Source organism: Musca domestica, unplaced genomic scaffold (genome assembly GCF_030504385.1).
Source record: "Musca domestica strain aabys unplaced genomic scaffold, Musca_domestica.polishedcontigs.V.1.1 42, whole genome shotgun sequence".
Lineage (NCBI taxonomy): Eukaryota > Metazoa > Arthropoda > Insecta > Diptera > Muscidae > Musca > Musca domestica.
The window spans coordinates 4,524,584-4,539,324 of record NW_026712329.1 but is presented as its reverse complement, the minus strand read 5'-3'; the positions used below and the strand labels follow the sequence as shown (position 1 = coordinate 4,539,324).

Below are 14,741 nucleotides of genomic sequence, written 5' to 3'. Positions count from 1 at the left end.
CCTGTTACCCCTCTCATTTTGGATCCCATATATTTTTCATTTCATATTATTATAATTTTGTATTAAATCAATTTTTTATTTATTTTATAAGTTGTGTATATATTTAATTTTTTTTTGTTGATTTTTAATTTATTCTAATTTTTATTTGTCCATTATTATTTTTTTGTAATAGAAAATGTTTCCTTTAATAGTCCTTGGTTTTAATAAAACAAAAAATATATTTTATTTTTTTTCAACACACAGAGTCCACTACCAGCATCCATGACGACCTCAACATCTGGTGCCGATGAAAATCTAAATCAGCAAAGTTAAATTATTTTACAGAAAATACAAAAGAATATAAAAATCGGAGCTAATGCATAACAAAACAATACATATTGATTAATTCAAAATACAAAATTTATTAACTATACAAAAAAAGAAAAAAAAAACAAAGATTTAAGAAATGAAAAAAGACCAAAAATCTAAATTTGAAACAAAAAACATAACATATTTCTAAAGCAAAAACAAGATAACAAAAACACAACTAAGCATATTTATCATCTTCATATTATATTACACCTCCCCACGAAAAAAAAAGGAAAATGTATGAGAGAAGACAAAACTAAATGTATTTATTCGACAGTTAAACCACAAAAAATAAAATAAATTAACAAAAATACAATACCAACAATCCTCCCACAAAGAAACAAAAAAAACAAGATTACATATATCTCATATAACAAAATCCATTACAACAATAAACAATTTATACACCACAATAAACACTTTTAAACATTTATTTTTTAAAAAATAAAAATAATTTTTATTGAAATTAGAAACAAGACATATTTTGCAAAATTTAATAGTGTTGGCTCAAAGGCTCAGTAAAGAATTTATAATTGACTAGCTGAACCCGGTGCGCTTCGCTACCCCTTTTGATTTTATATGCATTCAAAATTTTATTTACCAATATATGTTGGATAAAGAAAAAACAAATTTAAAAATTAAAAAAAAATATTGCACTAATTTAATGCGTTAATAAACAAAATCATTACAAAAGCAGTAACATGACATGCATACACGAAGGGTTTGTCCTTTGGATTTATTTATTTCATAGCAAATACCAAGCCTGCAGGAAACTGCAATTTTTTTTAAGTAGAGTGGCATTTCTATTGCAATTAGTGAATTCGAGATAGCAACATACTTCGCCGTAATAAGCGTATTTCAAATAAATTGTTGTGTTCTTTTTTAGTGTTAGCCTAAGGCGTTGTGGGTCAATGGTTCTTATTAAAATCATATCCCAATCTGATCCGATTTAAATATAATTTTAAAAAAATTACTTTTACACCAAACTCCGCCACACCTTTCATATTTCATTGAAATTGGTGCGTCAAATATGTGAAATCGGCCGAGAATATATATATATGGGAGCTATATCCAAATCTTAACTAATTTCGACATCATCACATTTATTATTATAACCAAATTCCGCCACACATTCTGAATTTCATTGGAATCGGTCATATATATCGTGTTTGGTGCATAATATGTATGAAATCTGCCGAAATATATATGTTAGCTATATCCAAACCTCAACTGATTTCAATATAATTTGGCAATTTTTGCTGGTGCCAGATTTTGTCTTTCTCGCTTTGGGTGCATCAAATGTGTGAAATCGGCTGAGTATATATATATATGGGAGCTATAATCACATCTGAGCGTATTTGAATATAATTTTCAAATTTATTTTTGTACCAAATTTAGCCACTCATGCCGAATTTCGTTGTAATCGGAAATACGTATCGTGTTTTGTGCATCAAATATGTGAAATCGGCGGAGAATATATATTTTGGAGCTATATCCAAATCTGAACCGATTTTAATATAATTTGACTAATTTATTTTCTAATCAAAATCCCGTTACATATTCCAAATTTCTTTGGAATCGAACATACATATCGTGTATGGTGCATAAAATACATGAAATCGGTCGAAAATATATATGAGAGCTTTATCCAAATCTGAACCGATTTTAATATAATTTGACAAATGTATATTTGTTTTAATTTCCGCTACACGTTTCAAATTTCATTGAAATTGGTTATACATAGCGTGTTTGGTGCATCAAATGCTTGAAATCGGCCGAAAATATATATGGGAGCTATATCCAAATCTGAACCGATTTCAATATAATTTGACAAATTTATTTTCGGATTAAATCCCGTCACACATTCCAAATTTCATTGGAATCGAACATTCATATTGTGTTTGAGGCATCAAATGAACGAAATCGGTCGAAAATATATATGGGAGCTATATCCAAATCTGAACCGATTACAATATAATTTGACAAACTTATTTTTGTTCCTAATTCCGTTACGTATTCCAAATTTGGAGACTGTATCTTCAACCAATCAATAGATATGTGCATATAAAATCTAAATTTTTGGGAGGTACCTCCGATTCTGATGCTATATCTCCAGTTCCAAGTGGAAATTCAAAAATGTATATAGCCTATGTTACTTTCAGGCGATGTTGCAGTATATATGGAAATTTTCAGGAAAATCTATTCAGCGGTTTTCGAGTCCATAAATTACAAACAAACAAACAAACAAACAAACAAACATACAAACATTTTCCTCTTTTATAGATATAGAATAATCTACTGCAATGTAGTGTACACATAACACGCTTTGTTGATACTTTAGAAGGTCTTAAAGGCTATTCGAATTGCTTTTCAGATATCAAATTATGTAATATCATAAGAACCGATTTTCTCTACAAAGAAATCACAGTAACTTATCTAAAATGGGCTTCGTATGAGTGTTGACAATAGCCATACGCCATGGTGCTGTTATTTAAAAAAATTAGAATCACTGGTGTTTTAGTACTGACAATCGGATTATAAGGGCTACGATATATATCTCTGGTCTAATAATGAAAATGTGATTATTGTTAACGGAGAAAAATTGTGAAAGGAAAACAAGTTAGTAAAACTTGTGAAACAAAAATTTGTTTGCTTTGTATAACCTACTATATGTTTAAACAATCTATGGGTCACATTTTTTCTCCGATTGAAATTACATTTTCCACAAATCATTTGTTTGGCCCTAGAACAAACACTCTTGAAATTGGTGATAATCGGTACAAATTTGTATTGTAATAATGTGCACCTTATGTGGAATATTCGACCAACCATTTAGTAACTGGCTATAGCTCCTATACATATGTTTCATCGGATTTGGGTTTTTTAGGCCCCTCCATTTCGTAACATGCACTCTACAACTATTATATTTCGTAACCGATATCTGATACAGCCCTGAAACACCTGTGCCAAATTTTATCGAGATCGGTTCAAATTTGGATATAGTGCAACAAATATTTAACATCAACCCAAATTGTATGGATTTTTTCACATTCAACTGAATTTTTCCATTTGCCGAAACTTGGTTCCCATATATCCATTGAAAATTGGATATATCGATCTACGTTTTGATGCTGCCACCATATAACTGTAGCTACCGATATTGTAAGAATTTCAAATATGTGGGATAAGTGTTCCGCCAATAACGAACGTCTAGTGATGAATGAAATGCCCTAGGTTGCCTTCATATCGCTGTTTGTCATATGAAGATCTGGCATTATCAGTTAACGCACGACATCAATGTTCTGGGGCTAGTCAACTTTTCGTGGCATCTTTGTTCGAGCGTCAGTCACGGTGGAAATCATTAAATTAGTTTCTTACACTTCTAGAGGAAGTTTTCCAGCACTCCTGACAATTCACGTCGAAAAAAAATAAATTTCTTTCTTTTTTATTGAAAATTAGTTGTTCAAGTCAATCATGCTTAGATATGAGTTTCACAGGAATTTTATTTTATGTGGCAGCTATCGCGAGTATTCCTCTTTGAAAAATTAAACTGGGAAACAAAATGTTCGAATTAGTTTTTTTTCGTTTGCAGATGTGGGATAACAAAATGCCAATAATTAAAAGCGAACTCGACAGGAGCAGAATCTGCTTGATGGCATATAAATTGCAATAGAATAACAAAATTGAATATATTTGGTTTACTTCTTCTACTCGCAAAATTCAAGGGAGTTTTACTCTCAACTCGAATACGAGCTCACATCACATGGTGATGTCATGTCAAAACTCCGATGCAAGTTTGGCCCATTTGAAATCGTCTTTTTTACCAAGGCCTTTGAGAACGAAGCACATAAATATTGAAGTATATTGAGATAGGAAAAAATAAGGAACAAGAACGACCTAATTCCAAAGTATTTTCACAATGATTTATTATTAGAAACGACTTGAACAAGAATGTCATACAAAATATGCCTTAATAGGATCACAAACAATCGGATTTCGCCTTATTTTAATTATAAACGATACCAGCTAGTTATGATGAGTCCCTTAATTGCATCTCAAATTGCAATGAACCAGTGAAGCTCTGAGAGTGGCATGGTCTAAACCTATGAAAAATTATGTCAATATGCATACGACACCCGTTTAAGATTTGAATACATTACGATATTTTTGAAACGACTTTGTATACTCTTTTAAAAATAAAACTACTCTTTTAAAATTTTTACAAAATCTCAAAACTTTGAATTTCGGAAAAGAGCCTTTGTCAACACTTCGGTTGATTTTATCATATATTTAATTGTTATATTTTGAAATTAAACACAACACATAGATTGTTTATCAACTTTTTATATTGCCTTAAAAATTAGTAAAAATTATAAATATTTCAACACTGTTTATTGTATATTTGTTTGTGAAATAATTGTAATGATTAAACAATAGTAGCTTAATTAAGCAATAGTTTTGCAAAGTTTTTCTTTTTACAATTATAATTACCATTATCATGCACATTTTCACTAACAATAGTTCTATAATTATGATTTGACGTAAAAAATACAAAATCAATTCAGTTAACGTCTGCCATCAAATCTTGTATTCAAAACATAAAGACATTTAAACAAAAATAAATGAAGGAAACCGAATATAAACGTCTAATAAAATAAATTATTCAAATCATTGCAACTTAGAAACCACCATTTGAAATGCATTACAAAAAAAAAAACAACAAATACAATATGGAAAAATACAAAACAGTTATTAACCAAGAAATCTCTACTCTCTATAAGCTGAGAAATTTTATTCTATACAAAGAAGAAGAAGAAGAAGAAAACGAAGCAAGAAAATACATTTTTTTCCAAAACTAAATACCCAACAAAGTCCCCATTATTGACAAAAGAAAATAAATAGATGAAATATTTACCGTTTATAGAAATTTATACGTATTTAAAATAAAAATAACACAAATAAATAAATGAAGATTAAAATAAAAAATAAAACAATTACATGTATTTTGAGATTTTTTTTAAATTATTCTTTAAGGGCACATTTCACTTCGATTGATATATTCATAGCTAATGAACACTAGACATTATTAAAGCTTTGATGAGCTTCTCATTTGACGTTCTTTTCACTGCGATAATCCGCATAATAATATTAGATCAGTAATTCTAAATCTAGAGAATTATTTAAACATTTTAATAAGAAATTTTGTTTTCGTTGAAATTTATATTGCAATAAAGTAAGTTAATTTCGAAACACAATCTAGTAACGGGTTCTCTAAAAAAAAAAATATTTTGAATGAACAAAAACTGTTATATTTCGTTTAATCTTCAGCAAAGAAATAGGGAAATTAAATAACATTTTTATACCATAACATCATTTAAAAGTTCGTCGACTTTTTAATATACGCAATCTAATCCATTTTATCTTATCTAATATGCTGAGAGAATTAAATAATTACTATTCCAGATCAACTATCAGAAATATTTCAAATGTATTACCAGCTTGCAATAGTGATAAAATCGTTTACAATATTTTATACCCTACAATACAGGGTTAAATAAAAAAAAAACTGCAACAAAGTCAAACGCCATAATTTCTATATATTTTTTTCAAATATTATTGAATGAAAGCAAAAAATCTTAGGAATTGGTCACCATTGGCACGAATTATGGCCTTCAAACGGCCAATGAAACCGTCACAGGCTACCCAAATGTTGTTCTGCGGTATTTTGGCCCATTCCCGGCGAAGCGCTTGCTTAAGGTGATCGACACTATGGTATTTTTTAGTGCCAACCTTGCTTTCCAAAATACTCCAGAAAGAGTAGTGCAACGGATTGGTATCCGTACATTTTGGTTTCCATTGTGCGCTGAAAATGAAGCGAGGAACCTCATTTTGTAACCATTCTTGGGTGGCGCGTGCTGAGTGCGATGGTGCTGAGTCCTTTGGGAATGTACAAGGTCTGCGGCCAACTTCAGACTGCTGTAATTTCTAAGCTAATCGTCCGACAGCTGTTAAAATTATTACAGTGACTGCTCATTATATTGTTTACCAGCGTACAAAAGCATTTTGCTGAGAATTTTCCAGAAAAAAAGTTATTTGTGATGGAATTCAAGCGTGATAGTGTGATTGCTTTACATTTGGCTGGAAAACCACAAGTGGCTATCATTAGAGCACTCCAGCATGTAAATGTGAATACATATTTTGTGTCTCGTACCATCGCTCGTTACCGTAATACTCGTAGCGTAGCCCGATGCAACATCAGCAGAAAAGGTTCGAAATGTAAACAGGCGACATGATCGAAACCCGCGTCGCAGTTGGCTGAAAAATGGCTCGTGGGATGAACATGTCGCAATATTCGGCAAATATTGAAAAATGAGTTATTGGTAAAGCCATTGAAATTCAAAGAGTGCAAGAACTTACACCGCAACACAAAGAAAATAGACTCAAAAGAGCTAAAGAGTTGCTTCGCTTGACCGAAAGTGGTGAACTGCCGAATTTGGTTTTCTCCGATGAGAAAACATTCGTTGTCTAGCAGTTTGCAAACAAACAAAATTATCGTGTTTACTTACCATAACAGCCGATGGTCGCTCTCCTCTCGTATTAATAGACCGTGGCATCAGAATGAATCCCGAATATTATGGTAAAAATATTCTGGGAATGTGTTGAAGTCTTGGGCAAGCAAACATTTTGGTCGCAAACCTTGGACATTCCAACAGGACTCAGCACCATCGCACTCAGCACTCGCCATCCAAGAATGGTTACAAAATGAGGTTCCTCGCTTCATTTTCAGCGCACAATGGAAACCAAAATGTACGGATACCAATCCGTTGCACTACTCTTTCTGGAGTATTTTGGAAAGCAAGGTTGGCACTAAAAAATACCAAAGTGTCGATCACGCTTCGCCGGGAAAGGGCCGAAATATCGCAGAGCAACATTCGGACAGCTTGTGACGGTTTCATTGGCCGTTTGAAGCCCATAATTTGTGCCAAAGGTGACCAATTCGTAAAAATTTAAAATTATTCTAAAATTTGATGTTATTTTCGACATTTTTTGTTTCATTCAATAAAATTTAAAAAATTTTAAAAATTATGGCGTTTGACTTTGTTGCAGTTTGTTTATCTCACCTTTTTTTAATATTGCAAGTTCCTTCCGGCCGAACTTATATGTTTTTGTAGTTCTTTTTATAAATTTGTCACCCCACAAAACATAAATATTCTTTATCAGCATAAAATTCTATGTCGATTTAGGGATGTTCGTCCGTCTCTCTGTCCGTCTGTGGAAATCTTGCTTTCGAACGAAATGAAGGTTGATCAAATTTTCCTCAGGTGTTTTTTATGAAGATGCAAATTATACATTTGCAAAATATAGGAAATAATAGTATGAAGATTAACCACTGACCTCAAGCTCAAAAAAGATACGTTAAAGTTCTTTACAGTATAGATCACAACATTAAAATAACCAATTACCTCATGATTTTTACGTTATTAAATATAATTAAAATTTTTCAGTTTCTTATTAAAGTATAAAATTATCCACAAATTATATATAAATTATATATAAATATTTGCAAATTTTCTTAAACCCCACTGAATAAAAAAAGAAACTCATAAGTAAATTTGGTAGAACAACCCACAACTCACCCATTGAAGGCTTTTGCAGCTAAACATTTGGAGCTCAAACAGATTGGTAATAATTGAAAAATGCACTTTGCAACCAAGCAATATCGAAACACAACAGATGAATTGTAAGTTATTCAATTATTTTATTTCTTTTGTTCTTGATATTTAAATTATTATATAATTGTTACAAAATTTACATTTTCAATTTCTCTTTCCTCCTCCATTAGCATTACTGGAAGGCGCCAAAAATGCAAAGATCCACCACTCTGTCCGCATCTATGTCTCTACCAGCAGAATGTCTGGTTTTGTCTGTATCGATGCCATCGCTGAACAATGAACAAAAACGACCAAAAAGTGCTGGGCCCAAGAAGAAACCTGGACAAGTTTTACATCCAAAACCATTCCGTTTATATTGAAGAGGCTAGATCTTTTAAAAAATGCATATTAAAGATGAAGTTTAAGGGTGGAAATTTACAACAGCATTTTCAAGCATATTTTCAAAGATTGTCTTTAAGTTCAGTAAAAAATAATTAGAACAAAATTACGTGAATTGATTTGTTTCGAATAGTATCCAATATTTAATAATAATTTCAGATCGCAATAAAAATGTTGTTCCAAAGACTTTGGTTAAAAACATGATTTTTTCAACCAATTTAAAAATGTTTTCTTTAGTTGTAGCTCTCCACCCTTAGTCCTATGAAGTTAAGTTTAAACTGTAATTCATTGTAAAATTGTTGATTTTATTAATTTAAACAATGGTCATAAGACAACTTGTCATAGAATTCAAAAAAATTTCATGAAATCTATGTACAAAGTTATTCTATAACTATCTCCAGATATCATTGTTGTAACCTAATGTAAAACACCCACAAAACACACACACAAACACCATTTTGAAAATCGAATAACCAAAGTTCCCTAAGAGAAAACCTTCACTTTATATTGAAAGAATATATGAAAAGCTAATGTTTACTTCTGTGTAATATCAAATTCTAAGAGCATTTAAATAAAAATTCTGTAAAAACTAAATATTATTGTTTGTTAAGCAGAATATGTCATGTAAGTTAAATGTCTTTTATGTCAATTTCCAATTTATTTTAGCAAAATTTTAAGTTTGAACAAATTAAATCTTTCAATCTGAATATATATTTCGTATAGCAATCTTTAGTATTTTTCTAGTCTAATAATTCTTGTTTTAGGCAGGGCTAGGTAGAGTATGTCAAAATTATTTTGTGATTGTATATGTTTTTAAATAAAATAATTATGACCTGAGACACTATAAAATCAGAAAAATCTCTTGTTGGTCCATTTCAAGCCATAAAGGTTTTTATTCTGACCCTAACCTAACAGACTAAACGAAAAATTTCGTGAGGTTCGCGTCACGATTTTAACTAGTAGTGTGATTACAAATAATAAGTAAAAAACAGTAATACCCTCCACCATTTGGAACGAATTAGGAAATTTTCAAAAAAATAAAATCCATTTCCATTCTGTTAGAATTTTAAAAATACCTAATATCGGAAGATACCGATATATGAGGGATACGCGATATTGCGATATTGTGTTTCTATATAGACAATTCTATTTCAGGGGGTAAAGTACTCTCAAAGAACTCCTTGTGTAGAATATTAGACAATTCTATTGAAAAATGTGGCTAAAACCATCAAAATACCGAATATCGGGAGGTACTGTTATATAGGGGCTGTACGATATCGTGGACCCAATTCTCCTTCAGAGGGTAAAGTACTCACAAAAAATTCCTTGTGAGGAATTTCAGACAATTCCATTGTAAAATGTGGCTAAAATACTAAGTATATGAATGGACAGACGTACACACAAAGCTAAATTGACCCAGCTCAGCGATATAGGTAGATACATATGTAAAATCGTGGGTCTAGAACCAATATTTCGAGGTTTCACCTAGCCTTTGGCGGATTAGGTTAATATTAGCGCCACCCCATTTACACTTTTATTTAAAATCAAAAATCCAAAATCGGTGCCCGGACATAATCCCCATAATAAAGTGGGGGTATGACCGTTTGCTGTGGGAACTACTTACAAAAAATTTTAAATGAAGTAAACATGGGTCCGTGTCAGCCGCTGCCGGACATACCCTAAGGAGAACGTTTTTGGACATACCCATTATTATGGGGGTTATGTTCGCTACTTCTGGGGTTTACGATCTTTTTTTTCTTAGACATAATCCCCATTCCATTATGGGGGTTCGGTCATAATCCCCAGAAAGTTTTGGACATAATCCCTAAAATAATAGGTATGTCCAAAACGATTGGGTATGCGAAAAAATTGAGATTTCGCCCTCTGGGTATGTCTTGCACGTAAATTTCATAATTTTTATAAGTAGCCGGACTTTGGCCGTGGCTTGAGATTATCTCCTTTGAGTATGTCTACTAAATTAATTATTTCAACGGTCATACTCCCCATGGGGATTGTGTCTGCTTTGGAAGCGAACACTATGCCCACATTATTATGGGGATTATGACCAAAAACAAACCGGGCATAATCCCCATAATTGCAATGGTGTTTATGTATAGGCAACTTTTGGTTTCACGCAAAATAAGGCGCCATTTGGTATAATAATGACCTGAGAGACTATAAAATCAGAAAAATCTCTTGTTGGTCCATTTCTAGTCCTAAAGGTTTTATTCTGACCCTGACCCTGAATCAGCGATAAATTTCGTGAGGTTTGCGTTATAATTGCGACCAGTGGCGTGGTTACAAATAAAAATGGAGAGACGGACACACATAGCTAAATCGACCAAACTCGGCGAGATAGGTAGATACATATATAAAATCGTGGGACTAGAACCAATATTTCGAGGTTTGTGGCCACCCCCTTTTACACTTTTAATTAAAATAGAAAATCAAAAACCGGCGCACGGTCATAATGCCCACGGTCATAATCCCCACGGTTATATGGATAAAGTAGGGAATTTGACTTACAAAAATTAATATATATAATGCTAGGGTAGAGGAGAAAGTCTATAGACATACCCATTATTATGAGGGTTATGTCCGCTAGTTTCCGGACATATTTTTTTTGGACAAAATCCCCATTCCATTATGGGGGTTCAGTCATAATCCCCAGAAAGTTGCGGACATAATCCCTATAATATTGGGTATATCCAAATTGGGTGTGCGAAAATATTGAAATTTTTTCTCTGGGTATGTTCTGCACCTGAATTTCATAATTATTGTAAGAAGACGGCCTTTGGCCGGGGCTTGGGATTTTCTCCTTTGAGTATGTCTTCTAAATCAATTATTTCTAAAATTAATTATTTTTGCAGCTAGTCCACACAACAAACAGTCATACTCCCCATGGGGATTGTGTCCTTTTTGAAAGCAGACATATTCCCCACATTATTATGGGGGTTATGACCAAGAACAAACCAGACATAATCTCCATAATTGCAATCGGGTTATATTCGTGGGGATTAGAGCGGGCACCGACACGGCACCTTCAAAACCAATGACGCAATCATTTAAAGAAAATAAACAAATTTTCTTTTTCAAAACATAATTTTTGACAGTAGGGCTATAGGTTAAATGAGCTTTTACTCCCAGACGAAAAAAGTAAATGAACTGAAAGAAAAACTTGATTGTTAAACAAAAGTTATTTACGGGCTATAAATATTCTAAACAAAACTATTAAAAAGAAGTAAGCAAAGGCTATAGTCATGCGGGACCGACATTATGATACCCTACGACACCACAATATGTTGAAAGTCCCTAATTTTCACATCTATTTCGTTTTGGGAATAATGTCCTAAGTCCTACCCAGATGTTACCTTTATTTACCTTATTTATCAATCATGGCGGATTGTTATACATTCGAAATAAATTCAGCAAAATTTGTGCCCCATTTTACAGCTAAATATAAGCCAATCTTCATACAAAATGCTCGACTTCTTCCCTGACCGATTGGTTTTCAATTGTGACCTGTAAAGCGACTTTAAAGCGATTTTACTTTCTTTGTCCATTTAAACTCCTAAGTGTACATCTCCATAACAATAGGCTTTAACTCTGACTATAACCCTACCCCAATGCATTTTCGTGAGGATCAGACGATAATTGCGACCTGTATATATATATATACTAGCTGACCCGGTCCGCGTTGCCGGCCCGTACTTTTAGTCTTTAATGCGCATTTTTTAAGGCATAATAAATCACCGATCTGACTTATGTAAGCGGCACAATTTTCATTATAAGTAATGACTCCATGACTAAATAGAAATTAATTTTTGTGTTAAATACCTTTATGATAAAGAAAATCTATAATAGCCCAATGTGAAAATTCAGCTCAATTTTTATTGTTGTAAAAAGCTTAACATTTTCATTCAAATGATCTATAATTTCGAATTTGTAATTCCAACGTTCAAAATTCCATACTGCTTGGTATTAAGTTTTGTTCACCTCATACTTGAAGGCAGAATGTTGTCAGAATAGCCAAAAAATATTCTTTTGGGCATAAATTTTTTGTCATTTAAATTGTGCGATGGAGATCCAATAAAGTCCACATTTTTCATCGTATTGTAATTCAATGAAGATTAAAGAAATATTCGGTCCCGTGTTACTTTCTAATTTCGTATTTTTTCATGTTTCTGCCACAATTTCCGACTGAATAAGTCCCAGATTGACATTTCGAAGTTTATTTCATAAAGACGTACATCCCAAATCTATGTTCCCAACCAATATTCTCTTGGGGGTTACAAATTCAATAGAATACCAAATTTTCTTTTCTGACCACACATTGGTTGGGAAAGTGGACTTGGGGATATACTAATGTGGGGACTATACTTAAATAAATGCCTATGTGGATAATTATCTGTTAGATGGTTTTCTACCTCAGGGTTTTTTACCCAATGTGGCCTCAAGACTAAGATGGGCCCTTTTCCGAAAAATAAAAATTTTATGAGAAGAGGTTTTCTTTCCCCTTAGAAACAAAGATGTCAAATAAGGGCCAAAAAAATGGAAAAAGTGGCCAAGACCCCGAAAATACATTAAATCATATGATGGTGATACTAAAACGTGATAATTTCTTGCAAGGATGTTTTTTTTTTTTTTTTAAATTATCAACATAAGGCAAATTAGTATGAAAAATATGGTTAAAGTGTAGAATATACTTGAAATCGGGTTGTTCCGTTATCGGGGGTTATGACCCATATCATGACCTGCCAAAGCGATTAAAGGTATTTTGAATGTTTGGAAAAAATTTCGGGAAGGAATTCGCTCTACTATTTTGCGTCCGTTATTTCACGGATTGCAGTCCCAATGTATTTTGCATTTTGAGTTCTCATTGGACGAATTATTGTCATATGAAAGAAACAGGTCAACTTTTAGAAGTGAACCTATAACGCTTTTTCGGTCATTTTTGTTTGTATAAATGTGTTCGCATCTTCCAGCTGAAGGTCCTGGAGTTGAAAGCTAGGTGCCAATTTTATACATGAAAGATCGCCATTTAACATCGTATTACACACTCATTTCATTTTTAATATTATTCATTCAGAATTGAAAACAATAAGAAATGTACACTTCAATATAGAAAAAAGAAAGGATTGAAAAAGGACAAATAATCTTCAACTGGTTTGCTTATTTTTTTTTTGGCAAATTTTTTAAGGTCCTTATGAAGTGTGACTGTAGAATGTACAATTATTTTGAAATTCGATTCCATTGAAAAATTTTCGATTTTTCCCGATTTTAGAATTTTCATATCTTATTCTCTTCTGAAATGATATTATTCGTATTACCCAATAAATACATAAAATCTATAAATAACAATTTTATCCGTTGTCGCTTTATACTACCCAAAAAAACTACACATCATATTTTCAAGAAAAAAAAAATTCAAAAAAAAAAAAAAACACTACAAATGTACATTCGAAAATAGTAAGTCAAAATGGAAAAAAATTATGCAAAATAAAACATTACTATTGTACATTTTAAAAGTCAAACTGAAAATGTTCAAAATTTCACATTTTTACGCGATTTTTTTGGATTTTATGCTTTTCTGCCAAGAGGCAATTCCGAATTTGTCTGAATCGTTAAAATCATACCGGCGATATTTATGTTATAAGCGTAGTAACTAACATAACTTTCTTTTACAAATAGAGAGAAAGATTTAAAAGTAGGCGCGTTTCTCAGCCCCTTAATAAATACTTACGGTTGGATGGAAAGCCAACAGTATCTCGTGTAATAATTCTCAAACCGGTATCTTCATTAATTTGGTAAATATAGGGATTTTAGATAAATCGAAATAGTGGGCGTAAAAGTAGGCGTGGTCAATATTTTTTTCTTTAAAAACCTAACTCGGGGTATGACGAACGTTTGTACAAAAAATTATGCAAATCGGTCCAGCCGTTTTCAACTGATTCCGTTACCAACAAACAACAATTGATTTTTATATATATATATATATATATATATATATATATATATATATATACACAACTTTCTTTTATATATATAGATATAAGATAAAGGAGGGGTCGCGTGCCCAGACACTTTTTCGTGACTTCCATCGAGCGGGGCCGACTTTATGATACCCTACACCACTTTGCTAATTTAGTAGAGCTCCACATAACAATTAAAAGTTTTTATGGGATAATTCAATCATACACGCTATGATTATAATTTTAATTTAAAGTTCAAAGGACTAAATATGCCGAAGCATTTGTATTTTTTAAATTCGGACATATTTTTCAAAACTATTTACTCCATTTTTATTAATTCAGTTGTGTTTTACATTAAGATAATTAGTTC

General features: G+C 32.0%; 1 protein-coding gene across 11 annotated transcripts in view; it reads left to right on the top strand.

Annotated features, from left to right (window-relative positions):
- LOC101897808 (microtubule-associated protein tau) overlaps window positions 1-8,624 on the top strand; it is a 143,482-nt gene extending 134,858 nt beyond the window's left edge. For 9 of the 11 annotated variants that reach the window (XM_059126986.1, XM_059126988.1, XM_059126987.1 and 6 more), the window contains one exon: window positions 8,192-8,624. In XM_059126986.1, the coding sequence (XP_058982969.1) occupies window positions 8,192-8,380 (189 nt within the window). In that variant the 3' untranslated portion in view covers window positions 8,381-8,624. Of the gene's footprint in view, window positions 1-243; window positions 702-8,191 lie in introns of those variants that run through there. The other 2 variants (XM_059126984.1, XM_059126983.1) reach the window with 1 other exon arrangement.
- Window positions 8,625-14,741: the final 6,117 nt, after the last annotated feature.